This window comes from Equus przewalskii, chromosome 10 (genome assembly GCF_037783145.1).
Source record: "Equus przewalskii isolate Varuska chromosome 10, EquPr2, whole genome shotgun sequence".
Taxonomy (NCBI): Eukaryota; Metazoa; Chordata; class Mammalia; order Perissodactyla; family Equidae; genus Equus; species Equus przewalskii.
In genome coordinates, this window is record NC_091840.1 from 44,792,315 (window position 1) to 44,807,996 (window position 15,682).

The following is a 15,682-nucleotide window of genomic DNA, read 5'->3' on the forward strand; positions in this document are numbered from 1 at the left end:
AGACCCTAGACTGGCCTTCTCTAATCTGCCCAAGCCTTCCCCACCTCTCCCTCCCTTCTCTGTGGCCCAGCACCTCGAGTTTGTTGGGTGGCTGTCTGTGCATTCAGCTTCAGGCCCCATGGTTGTGCTCTGGGTCCCCTCCTGCCTCCCCCAGGTCCTGGCCTCTGTGGTGACCCCTCCCCCTTCCATTCTCTCCCCCTCCACCAACTCCATCCCTCAGAATAGAGATGCTCAAGTCTCCTTCAGCCTAAGCACGCATTCATTGAGCACCCACAGTGTGCAGAGCACCAGTCCGGGTTCTGCAGCTACCTCGGGGTCAGGCAAAGCTTCGGCCTTCCTCAAGCGCTCGTTCTGAGGGCCGAAATCGACAGTAGACGACACACAGGTCGGTGTTGAAAGTCCACTGATCTCCAGGGCCTCTCCACTCGCATTGCGTTCTCAGACTTCAGCCAATGCTGTGCACCAGCCCGCCTTCTCTGTCTGCTGCCTGGCCTCCCTGCCAAGCTCTGGACCTATGTGTCACCTGCGCTGGACAGCTCTTCCGACGGGCTTCACTCACACCGCAGACGTCAGTGTGTCCCAAGCCGGATATTTCTCCTGCCCCTCGTCCCCACTCTGTTGATGTCACAAGTGTCCATCCAGGTGGCCGGCAGGCAGCCTCAGGACAACCCAGAGTCCCTTCTTTTCCTCACCTCCCATACCCGGGTAGGAGTTGGAATTCCATAGGCATCTGGGAATGTTCTGGAAAAAGAGCCTCTGCTGAGAATGTGGAGGACCAATTGACCAGGAGAGAGTGACTGAATCTATATTCTCAGCAAAGGTGCTTTTTCTGAAACCCAGATCTGATCATGTCCCTCCCCTCCTTACAAGCACCGTAGGCCTCCAGCTGTCTGTGGACTCCCAACCCCACGGCACCTTGTACTTGTCACTCAGCCCCTCCCTCGCTCCCTTCCTAGCCAACTGCATGCCAGGCGCCTGCTAAATTGGGGGATTTAAATACAAACAGCAATGTCCTTTTTCTAGAGAGGGCGCAGTCACGGGAGAGGCAATTTCAATATGATGCGATCAGCGCTCCTCTAGACGTGTCAACTCCCTGTGGGAACACACGGCAGGGAGTAACTAGTGCTTCCCCAGGAGGGGAAATCAAGGGAGGGGTCATGGAGGAGGAGACATTGGAGTTATTCCTGAAGGATGCGTAGAAGTTCGTTCGCTGTGAGGCATGGCCTGGGCAACTCATGGAGGCGTGGAGGCACCCAGAGTGTGGGGAGCAGACAGTGAGGCCTGGGGGCGGGCACAGTGGGCTTGGCGAGGCTGGAGAGTCAGGTGGGGGCAAGGAGGAAGGCTCTCACATGAGTGTGCATCCGTTTTCTGCCTCTGCCCCGCAGCCTGTGAGCCTCGCCGTGCTCTCCACCTAGTCCAGGGCCTGGGAGAACCAAGGCCTCGGGAAGCTGAATGCTCTTGACGTCACTGGCCCTGACCTGCAGCTGCCCAGCCAATTCTAGGGAAAGAGGTGCTGGAGGTTAACCGAGGCCCTGACTCACCTTTCCATGGAGATTTCAAGCTTTCCAAAGCGGGGCTCTGACTTGGGTGTCTGGGCTCCGGCCCACAGACTGCTCACTTGTCCTAGAACAGCGTGTGGCAGCCCCCGAGGGCCAACTCCCCTGCAGCCATTAGCTCTGGGGCTGCTGAGAGGGGCAGGGCATTTTCAGGACGCTGGACTTGAGGACGGAAAGCCGAATGATGCAGCCTCTTCCTCGGCTGTGGCTCTGAGAACCAGGCTCCTTTAACAGGGCCTGGGCCTGGTGACTCCCAGGTGGCAGGCACGCCTCTGGGTGAGAAACTGTCTGCAGGAGGTCTTGACCCAGGGCTTCCGGAAAACAGAGGTTGGTTATGCAACCAGAGCTGAGCTCAGGGAGGCGGGAGCTGGCTTTGTCTGGGGCTTTTGAGTCCCTGTGCTCGTGTTCTTGGTAATGGCCAACGTCTGTCTTGGAAAGTGGGCTGCCATTTATCTTTAGGCCACCACTGTCCATAGGATGACTCTGTCCGCTTGCTCTCTCAGTGACGTCTGTTTCCTGGGCCTCATCAGCATCCTTCTCAATAAGTGCAGAGGTCACAGCATGGGTGAGAGGCCAGATGGAGAACAGAACCCCAGTCCAGCCGTCCACTGACTACCCTTGTGTGACCCCAGACAAATTGCTTAAGCTGTCTGCCCAGTCCCGTCCTTGTTAAGTGAATAATCTGTGTAAAGTATTCATGCCGCCCCCACACACAGTACGTGTTATATAAACTCTTACTTTTATTGTTATGGACCTGCGTCTGCATCCTGGCTCTGCCACCTCCTCGTTAACATGAATGTAGCCAAGTCACCCAGCATCTCTGGGCCTTTCGTTCCTCATCCACAATGTTCAGATCATAAAACCTCCCTCACAGGGCCGTTGTGAACGTAAGCGAGATTAAATGTGATCATGTTAATGTGTGTGGAGCGCGGAGTTTGAGCCAGGCATGGAATAAGTGCTCAATAAATGGTGGCTATTATCCTTATTACGAGTTGTAACTCTAAGTAACCACACGGCAGGGAGCAAGATGGATGGAAGCCTGCTTCCTCCACCACCTGGGTCTCCCCTGCCCTGACTCCCTCCCGGCCAGAGTGGAGTTGGAGAGCTGCAGGCTGCTGTGTGACATGGTGTTCCCGGGGACCACTGGCCCAAGTGTCATCCACCTGTGATTTGGATGGAGCCGTGTGGACCTGCGGCTGGGAGTCTGGAGGACGTGACGCGCTCAGACCCCGTCAGTTCCAGGAGCCCAGGCTGGCGGGCGGGGTGCAGAAGCAAAGGGTTTCTTCCTTTAGGGCTGTTGAGGCCTCCAGGGGTCTCGTCCCAGGACTTGTCGGAGCCAGCCAGGGTGAAGCCAGCTGTGTTCAGAGCTTCAGAGACCTCGATGAGGGTCGGGGAGCCCTGCGTGTGGTGGAATTCCATCTACCATCGATTCTCCTGCCCTCGGCAGGTGGGCTCAGGGACAGGGCTGGGGCCGGACGTGCACACCAGGCCGGGGGGGTTTAGGAGGGTTGTATTCGAGAACCCCTGATAGAACTGTTCTCAGAGGAGTGGCAGGTTCTGACGCACATTGAATTCTAGTCCTCACGCACCCCTGGGGAGAGTCAGTGCTATCACTTGTCCCCACACAAGGCCCCATGAGACCACAAAGGTCCCCTTAGGTGTCTGAGAGGACAGGTGTGGGGTCCCCACACGGCCTCCTGACCGGGAGCTGGTGGGCCTCCTCGCTCTCCGTCAGGACTCAGAGCAGCATCGTTTGGCCATTCAAAACCCAGGTTCCCTTTGGGTAAGCGTGGAAACCTCCCATGTCCTTTTGTAGCGCTATTTGAAATTTCAAAATAATCTGTGTTTGAAAAAAGTGAATATAATGTTGATGTGCTTTTCCCACTACATGTGTCCTCCTCAAGCCCCTGGAGGAGAAGGACCCCAGATGGAGTCATGGGGTGGTGGCCACAGTGGGATGTTCACGGAAACACGCATGTCAAGGGCACACCCCAGCCCCTGGGGTCGACGTCCGGCCCTTCTCAGATGGGGCGTCTGTCCCTAGCTGCCTTCTGCAGCCCTTCATCCCTTCTGTGTTTTTGAGCATCATCCCTTCTGCTCACGTGTTTCCCTGTCAGCATTCTTCAGTCCTAGTTGGACTGAATGCTCTGTCCACGCGGCAGCCTTGCTGTGTCTCTTCCTCCCAGGGGGCTGCATGGTGGGCACTGCTTGACGCCTCCCACTGCACACAGACCTGGCACCCCCGTGCCCTCCACAGGTGCCTGTGGAATGAAGACAGTTCCCTGAGACCCAGGGCTGTGTCTCACGTGGCCCCCCTTTGATCGTACATTATTAGATCTCCTGGTTCTTTAAAACCTTCCTCTCAGCTTCAGATTGGATAACCTCCATTCACCCCTTCTCCAAGCTCTTGTCTGAAACCGTGGCTGCCTCCGCTCAAGTTCCTGTCACCCACACTGCACGCCCCTCGGGCCCTTAGAGACAGCTGAAACCTCTTTTGTTTCCCGTGTTCACCTGGAAAAGAGGCAAAAACGGGCACGCAGTCTCTGGTCTGAGAGGGGATGCCGAGGGTAACCAGGATCACAAAGAGGGAACAGGCGCTGGCGGGCACAGGTGAAGGGGGCAGGTGGAGTGGCAGTCTCCCCACTCCCAGCCAGCCTGGAGGCTCCATCCAGCCTGAAGTGCCCCATTCCCCGTCAGACACACCCAGTGCGGCACGAACACAGTGATGAGCCAGAGCCACATCTGAGGCATGATTTCTTATTATGCGCCTGTGAATGTTAATAATCAAGAGCTGCTCCTGCTGCCTCCTTAACCCCCCTCTCCGCTCAGGACGGTGCTGACTGTGATGAGTGGCAGGCGGAGGGAGGAGGGGTTTTGGAAGCCAATCCTGAAACCTGCAGCGCTTCCTTTTGACTGGGAGAGGTGGCTGGGGGCTGCCCAGGCCTGGCATTTGCAGGTGGTCCCCCATGCAGCATCAGTGGCTCATTGGAGGGGAGGGACCCCACCCTGCATGGGTAACACACCTGCCACCGCAGCCAGGATGGAGGGAGGCTGGCGTCTCCCTGGCAAAGCATTAGCGTGGGAAGCACAGAGAGACTTGTCTTCCTTCTGAAATTCTTCTCTGGTCGCCTCCTGGCTGCTGTCTCAGACCAGGCAGCAGGTGGCTGGCATTCCTAAGGCTGTGTGTCTTTGGGCCCTGGTGACTCAATATTGCAGGGGTCAGGGCTAAGGGCAGTGGCTCAGTCCCGCTGGCCCCAAGGTTGTGTCTTAATGAATAGAAGGAGGGGCCTGGCTGTTCCCTCTCCCACTTGAGGCTTGACCTATCCTGTAATGTTGGAGGAGGGGCCGGGGCCCGGGGGACCAGCCCTGCCTTCACTTGGTGTGAAGGGGAGAGTGAAGGCTTAGATAAGTCTCCTGTCTGGGCAGCCACCTGGGGCTCCAACAGCATGGAGTTCACATGCCAGGCCCCTGTGGTCAAGGTGCCTGACCTCAGGCCTCAGATCCCTTGTTTGTAAAACATGGACAGTCACACCTACCTCCTAGGGTGGTTATGAAAATTAAATGAGATTCTACAGAAAACACCTAGCCTGGTGCTTGGTGTAGCATAAGTACTTGATAAAGTATATAAATATTTATAATAGGTAATCAATATCTGAACTATTTAAAGTCATTTGGCAGCAGGACCTGGGTTCCAAATACTGAATCTCTGGCACCAGGGCCATTTCTAGCTCCTGCACTCCTGGCCCACCAGGACTGGTGAGGCACCTCCAAGCCTGGCTGATGATGTCTCCGGGTCTGAGCAGAACTGAGCCTGTGATCGGGGTGGGGGGGGGGGGGGTCAGTGACCCACTGACACCATCTGGGGAGGGCATGGGGGCAGGGCTGACTATCTACCTTTGAGCCACAGTCAACCAATAAGTCCTGTCTGGCGCCTATCTGCGCATATGCTTTTAGCTTCTTTAATCCACCCTGACCCGCAAAAATCCAGATCTGATCCAAAAATGAAGTTGGGGCAAGTGATTTCCCAAAACATTTAGCATAGGTTTCCTGAAAATAGGAATTCTGCTTATCTGTTTAAAATAGATTTCAACTTAGCACAGTTTGATTTACATTTTGGCCAATATCCTCCCAGATATTTTTCTATGCATGTATCGACTTCCGAATAGATACAGGCACATATACATATTCATATGGTAGAGAATCACACTACCCATACTGTTTATAACATGCCTTCTTGACTTAATTTATTGTGAATATTGCTCCGTTTCAGTACATAGACAGCTTCATCGTGATTGTTTTCACTTTTTCTGCTTACATCATCATCACTTTTATCGCTGCATAGCTTTCCCCACAGCACAGTTGGATTTTTCCAACTGTTGAAGATTCCATCTGTAGCATCGGGCACACATTGACATGAAATGCACGCTTGTGGGCTCACTTCTTCACGTGGCTTCATGTGTGTGCTGCGATCACTTGTGTGTTGCCGTTTCTTCCTCTGCTTTGTTGGGCTGGCAGACGACCACTCTGTGAACGTCCCTTTACAGCATTGCTCCTAATGAGAGGCCGTCCCACCTGCAGACTTCCGTTCCTTGGAACTCTTGAGCAAGTCCGTTCCACGTGAGTTTTGCTGGTCCGATGGGCCACTCGTTGAGGACAGAGGGTTGAGCCCTGTTCGTCCTCATCATTCCTAGAACAGTGCTTTACATCCGCTCTCTAGTAGATGTTTGCTGAATTGAAGCACCAAATATTTTCAAATTAACCGTCTTCAATAATCATTTCTGCAGTGCAGCGTACGTCTTCCTCGCCTCCTTGTATAGAACGTTTGAGCACAATTTCATCTTTTTGTGGTTGACTGAGCATCATAAACATGGCTTTCTGTGTGATGGATGATAATAGCTCGAAGCCCTCAGGGCCTGTCAAGGGCTGTGTAGCTCTTTCGCGGTTCCCAACACTCTCAGACCGCTGTTCCTGTGAGGGGGTGGTGTCCGCATGCTGAGCACTTGTCTCCCCCCCACCCCTGGTGTCCCCCAACACTGGCACCGCACATCCGCCCTTCTTCTAATCGGGGGCAGCTTGCAAACCCCGCCATGGCGCTTCAGGGATCTGTGTGGGTCCGGGGTGCATGGTGCGGGTGGGAAGGCCTGGCTGGAGCACGGTGCCTGAGCTCTGCCACATGTGGTCTCACAGACTTTCTTGTCCTACTTTCTGACTCTGGCCTGCGGTATGAGAAGGTGAAGGTGTTGGATAGAGTGTGCAGTAGTTCAGGAAGTCGAGGGGTAACCCAAAGTGGCCTGGATTTTTTTCTTTTCTTTTTTTTTAAATTTTTTTAATTTAGTTTTTTAATTTATTTTTTATGTTTTTTAAAGATTTCATTTTTTCTTTTTTCTCCCCAAAGCCTCCTGGTACATAGTTGTATATTCTTCGTTGTGGGTCCTTCTAGTTGTGGCATGTGGGACGCTGCCTCAGCGTGGTTTGATGAGCAGTGCCATGTCCGCGCCCAGGATTCGAACCAACGAAACACTGGACCGTCTGCAGCGGAGCGCGCAAATTTAACCATTCGGCCACGGGGCCAGCCTCCAAAGTGGCCTGGATTTTAAGGACGTCAAGGAGGGCACCCACTTTGGAACAAGTCTGCACGCACAGGCGGCCTCCAGGATGCCCCATTGGGGAGGCAGGGAGGAGTGGTCATGTGGAGGGCAGGGTACACATCCCTGCCCCCACCCTTAGCAAAGGACCCTTGGTGTCGTTTCCTCCATAGCTGGGCTGTCCTGGATTCATGCCCCATACGCTGAGAGTGAGACCCACCCGGCCAGCAGTCCCACCACCCCTGGACACTCCACCCCATGTGCAGCTGTCCCTTGTCTGACCTCCATCACCCCGCCAGTCAGCATCATACCACTTGGAGGGGAGTGCACCCCGCCCTGTGCTGCTGAGGGAATGTTTCATGTTTCTATGTGACTCCTCTCCCCAGCAGGTTTGCACATTCCAGAAGCGACTGTCTTGCCTTCTCAATTCTAATACTAAACATAGCTCCCTTTTGTTCATTCAGTTATTCCACAAGTATTCTTTGTGCCAGGGACTGGAAACAGGATGGTAAACAGAAACAGACATGTCCTCTGCCCTCAGGGAGCCAACAGTCTGGTAGGAAGTGACAGTAGTCACACAGCCACACGAATGAGGGCAAAACTGCAGCCCTGACAGTGGAGAAGAGGCAAGAGCCTGTTATGGGACCCCCAGCCGGGTAAGAAGTCTAGGAAGCCGTCCTTGAGGAAGTGGTGCTTTTGCTGAGGTCTGAAGGATGCATAGTTTAATGAAGAACAACTGTGTCCAAGTGCATGCTAGGCAGAGGGAGCCGTACATGCCAAGGCCCTGTGGCAGGAGAAGCAGACTGAGGACCAGGGACTGAAGGCAGGCCAATGTGGCTGGGGCTCGGAGAATGGAAAGTGGAGCAGGGGGAGGGGTGCGAGCTGAGGCCGGCAAGGAGCTCAGGTCCAGCCTGAGCAGGCATCACACACCCTGTGAAAGGTGGGAAGGGGTCTTCATCCAGAGAGCAACAGTAAGTCTCTGGAGGTTTCTAAGCTGGCAGAGACGGGAGAAATGACACGATTAGATTTGCGTCTTGAAGAGATCACTCTGACTGCTGTGCCGGGAGCCAACTGGAGGCTGGCCAAAGTGAGGATCGGGGGGCTCTGCTGGGAGGCCAGGGTGCAGGCCAGGCCCTGGACAGGGCAGCGTGGATGGGGGAGGGGGACGGAGGGCAGCTGACAGTTGGGGCGAGGCTTACAGTTCTTAGAGATGGATGATTTGGGTGGGAATGAGGGAGAGTGGGGATCGAGGAAGATTCTGGGTTTTGGCCTGGATGACTGATGGGTGCTGGCACCCTTCACCGGGACAGACATCTGGGAAAGGACTGTGGTTGTTGCCTGCTCTTTACCATGTGCCGTGCTAAGCGCTTTCGTGAATCATCTCCCTTCATCCTCCCAACTGAGGCCCGAGTCTGCCTGTGGCCACATTTTACAGATGAGGAAATGAGGCTCAGAGAAGGTTAGTAACGAGTCCAAAGTTGCATCTAAATGGCATCCTCTGCGCTTTCCTTCCCCAAAGCCTATGACTCGTGGGCTATCCTCTGAGCTTTCCCCTGCTCCGTGTGTGTGCTAACCTGGGGTATACATTTGCAAAAGGAGTGCATGGAGTGACTGAGACAGGAGTGAGGAGAGAGCACATGCAGGCTGAGGGCCTGGAGCTTTGTCGCCTCTGCTCTGAGTCAAGCCAGGAAGCTAGACTTGGTCTGTTTAAGGCTCAGACACAGTTCCAGGCTGCAGGAGGCCTGAGGCAGCCAAGCCCGGGCAGCTAGCGCTCACTCAGGGCAATTCCGCTCAGTGGAAGCCCATCTCAGGCAGGGGAGCAGGCACCACCCCCAGGCCCCGGGGCTGTCCCTGACACGACCGTGCAGTGTTCCCTTTGCACCAAGTTGATGTTGTGCTGGCTCACACTCTCACTGGCTTTTTAAAATACACCTGCTTAATTTTCTTTATGGGAACCTGTGAACAAAGACCAAGCCCATAAGGGGAAAAGGCTCATTATCTTCTCATTGATCCAAGATTTAATAGAGCAGCAATTATATATTATTTGAACGGGAGCATGTTATCTTTTCGCTGCCGCAGATTCCCCTTCCGAAGATGCTGCAGGTGTGTAAAGGTGACCGAGGGATTGTGGGAACTGACCTTGGGTTTTCCACTAGTGATGGCTGGTAGCCTGCAAACATGGCTATGCGTGGACCAGGGAGGGTGTCCCCTGTCACGCCACCCCCCGACCCCCAACAACATCCTGTGGTGCAAGGGAGGAGGGAGTATTTGGGATATACTGCGTGTGGCTCTAGAGCACTTGAAATGTAGTTAGTGTGGCTGAGGGACTGAGTTTTTCATTTTATTTAATTTTAATTAATTTCAACTTAAATAGCCACACGTGGCTGGTGGCTGCCGCATTAGACAGGGCAGGTCTAGAGGAGAATCACGCAGGGCTTCAGAACAGGGCACGAGGGGGTGTCACTAATGATAACGACTGGCATTTATGAAGCGCTTATAATATGCTGGTTGCCTTTCGTGTGTGTCTCAGTTAATCACCAGACAACCCTAGGGGAAATGAATATTATTATCCCATTTTGCAGATGGGAACATTTGAGGCTTAGCTAGGCATCGAGTAGCTTCCCAGGGGTCCCCCAGGCCTGCCTTTCTCCAAAGCCTGTGCCCCAACACCAAGCCACACTGCCTCTGAACGAGCTCGGAGCAGTGTTTCTGGAACATGAAGTCGGTGAGAGTGCAGGATGGCATGAGGTGGACAGCCCAGGAGGACTGGGGGCTCTCAGTGATTCCGGGGTTGAGGTAGCTGACCACATGCCCCTTTCTAGGGTTTCCCATGTGCAGGAGCAGGGGCAGGGGCCCAGTCCTGGTCAGAGACTGCTGTGTCGCCCTCAAATCCGTATGTTGAAGCCCTGACTCCAATGTGATAGAATTTGGACGTGAGGCCATTGGGAGGTGATTAGGTTTAGGTGAGGCCATGAGGGTGTGGCCCCCAGGATGGAGTTGGCGACCTTATAAGAAGAGGAAGAGACCAGAGCTCTCTCTGCTGTGTGAGCAACAGCGCGAAGGCGGCCGTCTGTAAAGGGCGCTCACGGAGAACCCAACCGTGCTGACACCCTTGTCTGGACTTCCTGCTCCAGAGCAGTGAGAAGTACATGTCTGGTGTTTCAGCCATCCAGTCTATGGCATTTTTGTTACAGCAGCCCGAGCTGACTAGACAGGGGCAGAGGCTGCCGGGAAGCCCCTGGGTGTTGGTGGGGAGGCCGCTGGGCCTGGGCTCCCTGCCTGTGGCTAGAAACCTCTCTCCTGTGCAGAGCAGCTGCCCTCCCTCTCGAGAGAGAGCACAGAGGGCAGAGCCAGACTCCTCAGCCCAGGTCTTTGCTCCTAGAACCAGTGTCATGGAGCTGATGAGCACATGCCGGTTTCAGCCCCTTCCCCAGCAAAGCCTTGTCCCAGGGTCATCCCATGTCACCTTCTCTGCCCATTCATTTGAGAGCCATCAGTAACATCCCCAGGACACACACCAGCTCCCTGGAGAGCTGTGGGCACCAGCTTGGCACCTGGGCCGGGGAGGGTATTGGCCCGCTCTCCTGAGGTCTGGAAGAAGGGAGCCTCCCAAATCCTGATAGTCACTAACAGCTGTGCGACTTCAGCAGTCGTTTACATCTCTGAGCCTCAGTTTCTCCATCTGTGTAATGGAGATAACAGCCACCTCCTTCTTCCTTTATTGCAGGGTTGTGGTGCCTGGTGTGCACACGATTGCCCGATAAATTCCTCCTTCCTTCTCTGTACCCCCAGGAGGAGAGGCTGTGTGTGTTTCTTGAGCCTCATCTTATGGGCTTCTGGGGGACCCTGTCCTAAAGGTAGAAGGTGGAGGGTGAATGTTGGGAGGAGTAGAGAGGTGGCTGTAGTGGAGAAGGGAGAGTCTCTAGACCAGGTCAGGGGGACAGGCTGAGCCCCAGCCTGGCACAGATCCCAAACCCGGGCCTGGCACAGAAGTGGCCGGGCCCCTTCCCCCTTCTGAGGGACCATGGGAGCTCCAAGGGTGAGCAGCACAGCAGTGAGCAGCCTGGTCGGCACCCAGGGGACCCTCCCCAGACCTCCTGCACCGCCAAAGACCCCAAGCCTGGGCCCTTCATGAGAGCTGGGCCCCAAACATGACTAGGACGGACTTGCCTGCAGCCCAGGGAGACAGGAGCTTGGAGCAGATTACATTTTATTTGGAGAAATAGAAGAAAAGTGACATTTCTCGTACCTGACTGTTGGATGGTAGCAAATGCACGTCCCTTATGAATGTGTCACAGTTCCCCTTCCGCCACAAGCTGGCTCCCCACCTCCCGCAGCGCTGGGCTTAGCCACCCAATCAGGCAGTGACGACATGCTCTGGGAAGCCAAGTTGGTGACATTTCCCTCTCCGCAGAGAGTGTGCTTCTTGCTCAGTTGGCAGCCTGCAGAAAAGGCCAAGCAACAGATCCAGCCTTCCCGTGGCGGGGGGCAGGAGAGAGCCCCCAGCCCTGCCGGGCCCGGGCGGCTTCCATGGGGCAGTGAGATTGTTCGCTGTGCTCTAGTTTTCTGAGGAAGATGCGCTGTCGCTGAACCAGACTCCAGGGGTTAGCAGGGAGGAGGTCTGAGCCCCACCAAGTTCCCCTCTGCCTCCCGGCAGTTTCATCTGGCCTTTCCCACCACAGTTCCAGGCTGCGTGTTCCAGGGAAGAAATATGGAGTTAGAAGTTACAACCTTAAGCAGAGACTAGGTTCTGGCTACTTTTGTGTTTGGAAGAAATTATGTACTGGCTCTACAGTCAGACCTGAGTCAATTACTTGCTGTGTGAATTTGGGCAAATTCTCAAACTGTTCCGAGCCCCTGATTCCTCACCTGTAAAATGGGCCTAAAGCTTACATAATAGCGTTCCTGGGATCGTTAAACGAAGAGGCTTGGCGTAAAGTAAGTGCTCAGGCTGTCCCTGCTATTTCTCACTGTATCATCTTCTCACCTTGCCGGGCACACACGTGAGTTTTTCGCGTGGTTGCATACAAACGTATGTTTTCTTTGTTGAATAACGTCATTTCCTGTCCCCATTTCCAGGGATCGGCAGAGGCTGCTGTGTTAAGGGCGTATCACATTCTGTTGTGTTTGCCTGGTTCTTCTGGAATTGGGCGTTTGGGTTGTTTCCAGTCCTTTGCTGTTGAAAATGATGCAGCTGTGACTATCAGCACGCTTCTTTTCTGATGTGATCCTAACAGGACGTAATCGTGGGGGTGAACTTATCTCATGGAGACCCACGGGTGCCACATCCCTTGTGTTCCAAAGCCAACTGCAGGTTGTAGGTGGTCTGTGCCCTTTGGGTTATCCACCCTCCTGGCCTGAAGCACAGCCACCCCTCGGAAGATGCGGAAAGCTCCCTTGGTTAGTTTTGCCAGCCCGTCAGCCGAGGAGGAAGTGGCTGAAGTGTTGACGTTCCCGTGTCCTCTCTCTTGTAGAAAGTCTGCACCAAATGTGGGATCGAGGCCTCCCCTGGCCAGAAGCGGCCCCTGTGGCTGTGTAAGATCTGCAGTGAGCAGAGAGAGGTAGGGTGCCAGGGCAACGGGGTGGGGGCGGGCTGGGGCGGGGTCTGGGCGCACTGGCATTTGGGGAAGTTCATGGTTGGTTGCTGGGAGGGGCTTCTCGGAGGCCAAGGAGGGCCTATGGGGTGGTCAGGGAGACGGGTGGGGAGGGGCAGCCTGCTGGCTTGCCTATTCCACAGTGCAGAGGTGGCAGTGGGCCCTGGTTCTGCTGTGCCTGTGACCGTGGTTTCAACCGGAAGCCCTCATACTAAGTGGTGTTTGGTGGGGGGCTATTATTATAGTAATAGTAATGGCTGCCCTGGTTCAGTGTTGACTATGCGCCTGGCACAGCACTAAGCTCTTTACATGTGTGAGTTCATGTCATCCCTACACAACCCATAGGTGGGAGCTGTTATTATCCTCTTTCATTGATGGGGAAGCAGACACGGAGGTTAAGTAAGTTGCGGGCACCGAGCTGCTCAGTGGGGGAGCTGGAAATTGCATGCAGCCATGGTCTGCTGTGATGATGCCACGCCCACAGTCCCTTCTGAGGTTAAGGTCTAGACCCAATTTTAGGGGGAGAGATCGATGCTCAATGAGGAGTCTGAGGCAGCAACAGATGTGGGGCACGAACCTGCGTCTCCTAGCCCCCAACCCAGGGCTCTCCCCACTGTACCAGGATCGGAAGTGGGGCCGAAACAGCAGGATGTTGGCAGGCAGCTTCTGGAGAGGGCCATGGCACAGGGATTGCAGGAATGGAATGAGCCGGGCAGAGGGAGCATGCCCCTGGTTTCCCAGATGTGGAGGTTTTTCACTTCTCTGGCTTGGCCCTTGGTATGAGCTTTTAATCTGAGGATCTATAAAATGTCTCCAGTTATGGAAAATTCTCAGCCTCGCTGTCCTTGAGTATCGCTGTTCTGCCAGTCCATGTCTCCTCTTCTGGCAATCCTGCTGGATACGTTGCAGCCCCTCTCAGTCCATCCCCATAGCTCCCAACTGCTCCTTCTTGTTTCCTTCTTTATCTTTCCAGGTAAATTCTTCAATGCTGACTCCCAGTTCACTGAATCTTTGAGACCATCTCCCAGCTGGTGGTTTTGTTGGTTGTCTTCAGCATCACTTTTCCTTGGGTGTATTGGAATTGGGGTCTGTACGCTCATCTTGAGTGGGAGTCTGTTTTTCTCTCTCTCCTTACTCATCACCTTCACATGCTCTCCTTGCCGGCTGATTTTGCGGTCACCTCCACCCAGGTCCCAGGTGCCCCAGTGCAGGGCCAGGTGTCTTGGGTTAGTGATGAGCTTTGTGTCCACGGAGATAATGGGATTACATCCAGAGGCAGTCATCAAAGCTGGGGCAGTCCAGCCAGGCCCAGGCTGTGTGTGTGCTGCTTCCAGCTCCCCTCAGTGTTCATGTGCTCAGATAAGCTCTTCTTAGGGCGGGAGGGGGTCCCTGCTCTGTTCAGCCTCTTTTCCCAGGTGGGAAATCTCTTCACCAGACCCCATTTCCAGTGACTTTGGTTCTGGTCCCCCACCTCTCATGGGACACTTTTTAGTCCCTGTACCCTGGAAGACCAAGCTCCCGGCTGCCTCCACTGGCCTCTGGATCCAGAGCTCAGCAAGCTGTGCCTTTAGGCCCTCAAAATAGTAAATCTTGGAGTTTCTGATCCATTGAGATATATATCTTATTTTGAGCACAGATAAGTTTACTTATTTTTAGAATATTTTCATCCATCACTGCTGTATCTTTAGAACGGGGAAGGTACTCAAGGTGTGAACATTCTGTCTTGCCTGGAGGTCCCCGACTTCTCACCCCAAATGGAGATGATGGTACCTAGTTCATAGAAACGCTGTGAGAACTCAGCAAGGTCATAAAGTGCACAAAACATCCCGCATAGCAAAGGTACTCTGTACATGTTAGCGCCCTCCCTCCCTCACTCAGCCTGAAACTCCCCCTTTGAACTTGGGGTCCTTCTGGTTTCCAGGGGGTCCCTTTTAAGATGCAGATATCCACCGGAGGAAATTCCTTGCAGCAGCATCTTTGGGGAAGAACCTTAGCAGGATGAAATGATGGTCACAGCTGAGCTGTGGGAGGACAGAGATGAAGGAGCTGTCAAGGGAATGAAGGTGGATGGAAGGAAAGACGAATTTAGCGAACGTGATAATTCCGTGGAAGCTTCGGAGGGAGCAGCCCCGTCCAGCCCCAGCACCACTTACCCTCACGCTCCCTAACTGTCCTCAGCTCCCACATGCAGGGCGCCCCACCAAACCCGGCCTAATCTTCCAACGGCTCTGGTGTCCGGAACAGTCTGAAATAGCTCAGGATAAATTTTCTTATCTTTCTAAGGCAAAGAATATGAAGCTCTGTGTTATGCTGTGGTTTGTCCTTGAATTTCTAGAGGCCGTAACACTTAGCAAGATCCAGAAGGCTGCCTTCCCTCTGCAGCAGCAGGCGTCCCGTGGCACTGAGCAGGCGTGCATGGGCCGTGGAAGTGGGCGTCTGTGATTGTGGGGGCCTCGGGGTACCATACCCGGGTGCTGCATTTTCCTGCCTGCTTTTGGGGCGGGAGAGTGACAGGGTAATTGGTTTCCTAATGCCTTTTTTTCTTAGAAAAATATCTAATCACCACAAAGACAGAGCTATATTGAAAGAGCATTTTAAAATGTCATTTTTGGTGCCACAAATAGCCACTTCTGAGTCTGTGATAAAAATTTGGATTTGTGTCCTGCAGCAAAAGTCGTGTCTTGATGGAAGAACTTGAATTTTAACTCCTGTCCCACTCTGCCTGAACATGCTTATCTTTCCTTCTGACGCTTCACTTCCATCGTCTCTGACTGTAATTGTAAGTTTTTTCCGGAGAGAGCACAGCGCTGGTGAAAGGCCCTGGGGCCGTCGGGATGGCGTTGCTGCTTGTCTTGTGTACTTCGGCGGCGCAGCGGTGTGAGCATCAGGCCTCCACTCGTGAGGAGTTTACAGTTAAATACAGTAAATACAGTTAATAACGCATTTA

The 15,682-nt window shown here is 54.0% G+C and overlaps 1 protein-coding gene across 1 annotated transcript in view; it reads left to right on the forward strand.

The window, feature by feature from the left end:
• RPH3AL (rabphilin 3A like (without C2 domains)) overlaps positions 1–15,682 on the forward strand; it is a 145,548-nt gene that overhangs the window by 80,856 nt on the left and 49,010 nt on the right. The window contains 1 exon segment of the mRNA XM_070562852.1: positions 12,616–12,702. Within this exon segment, the coding sequence (XP_070418953.1) occupies positions 12,616–12,702 (87 nt within the window).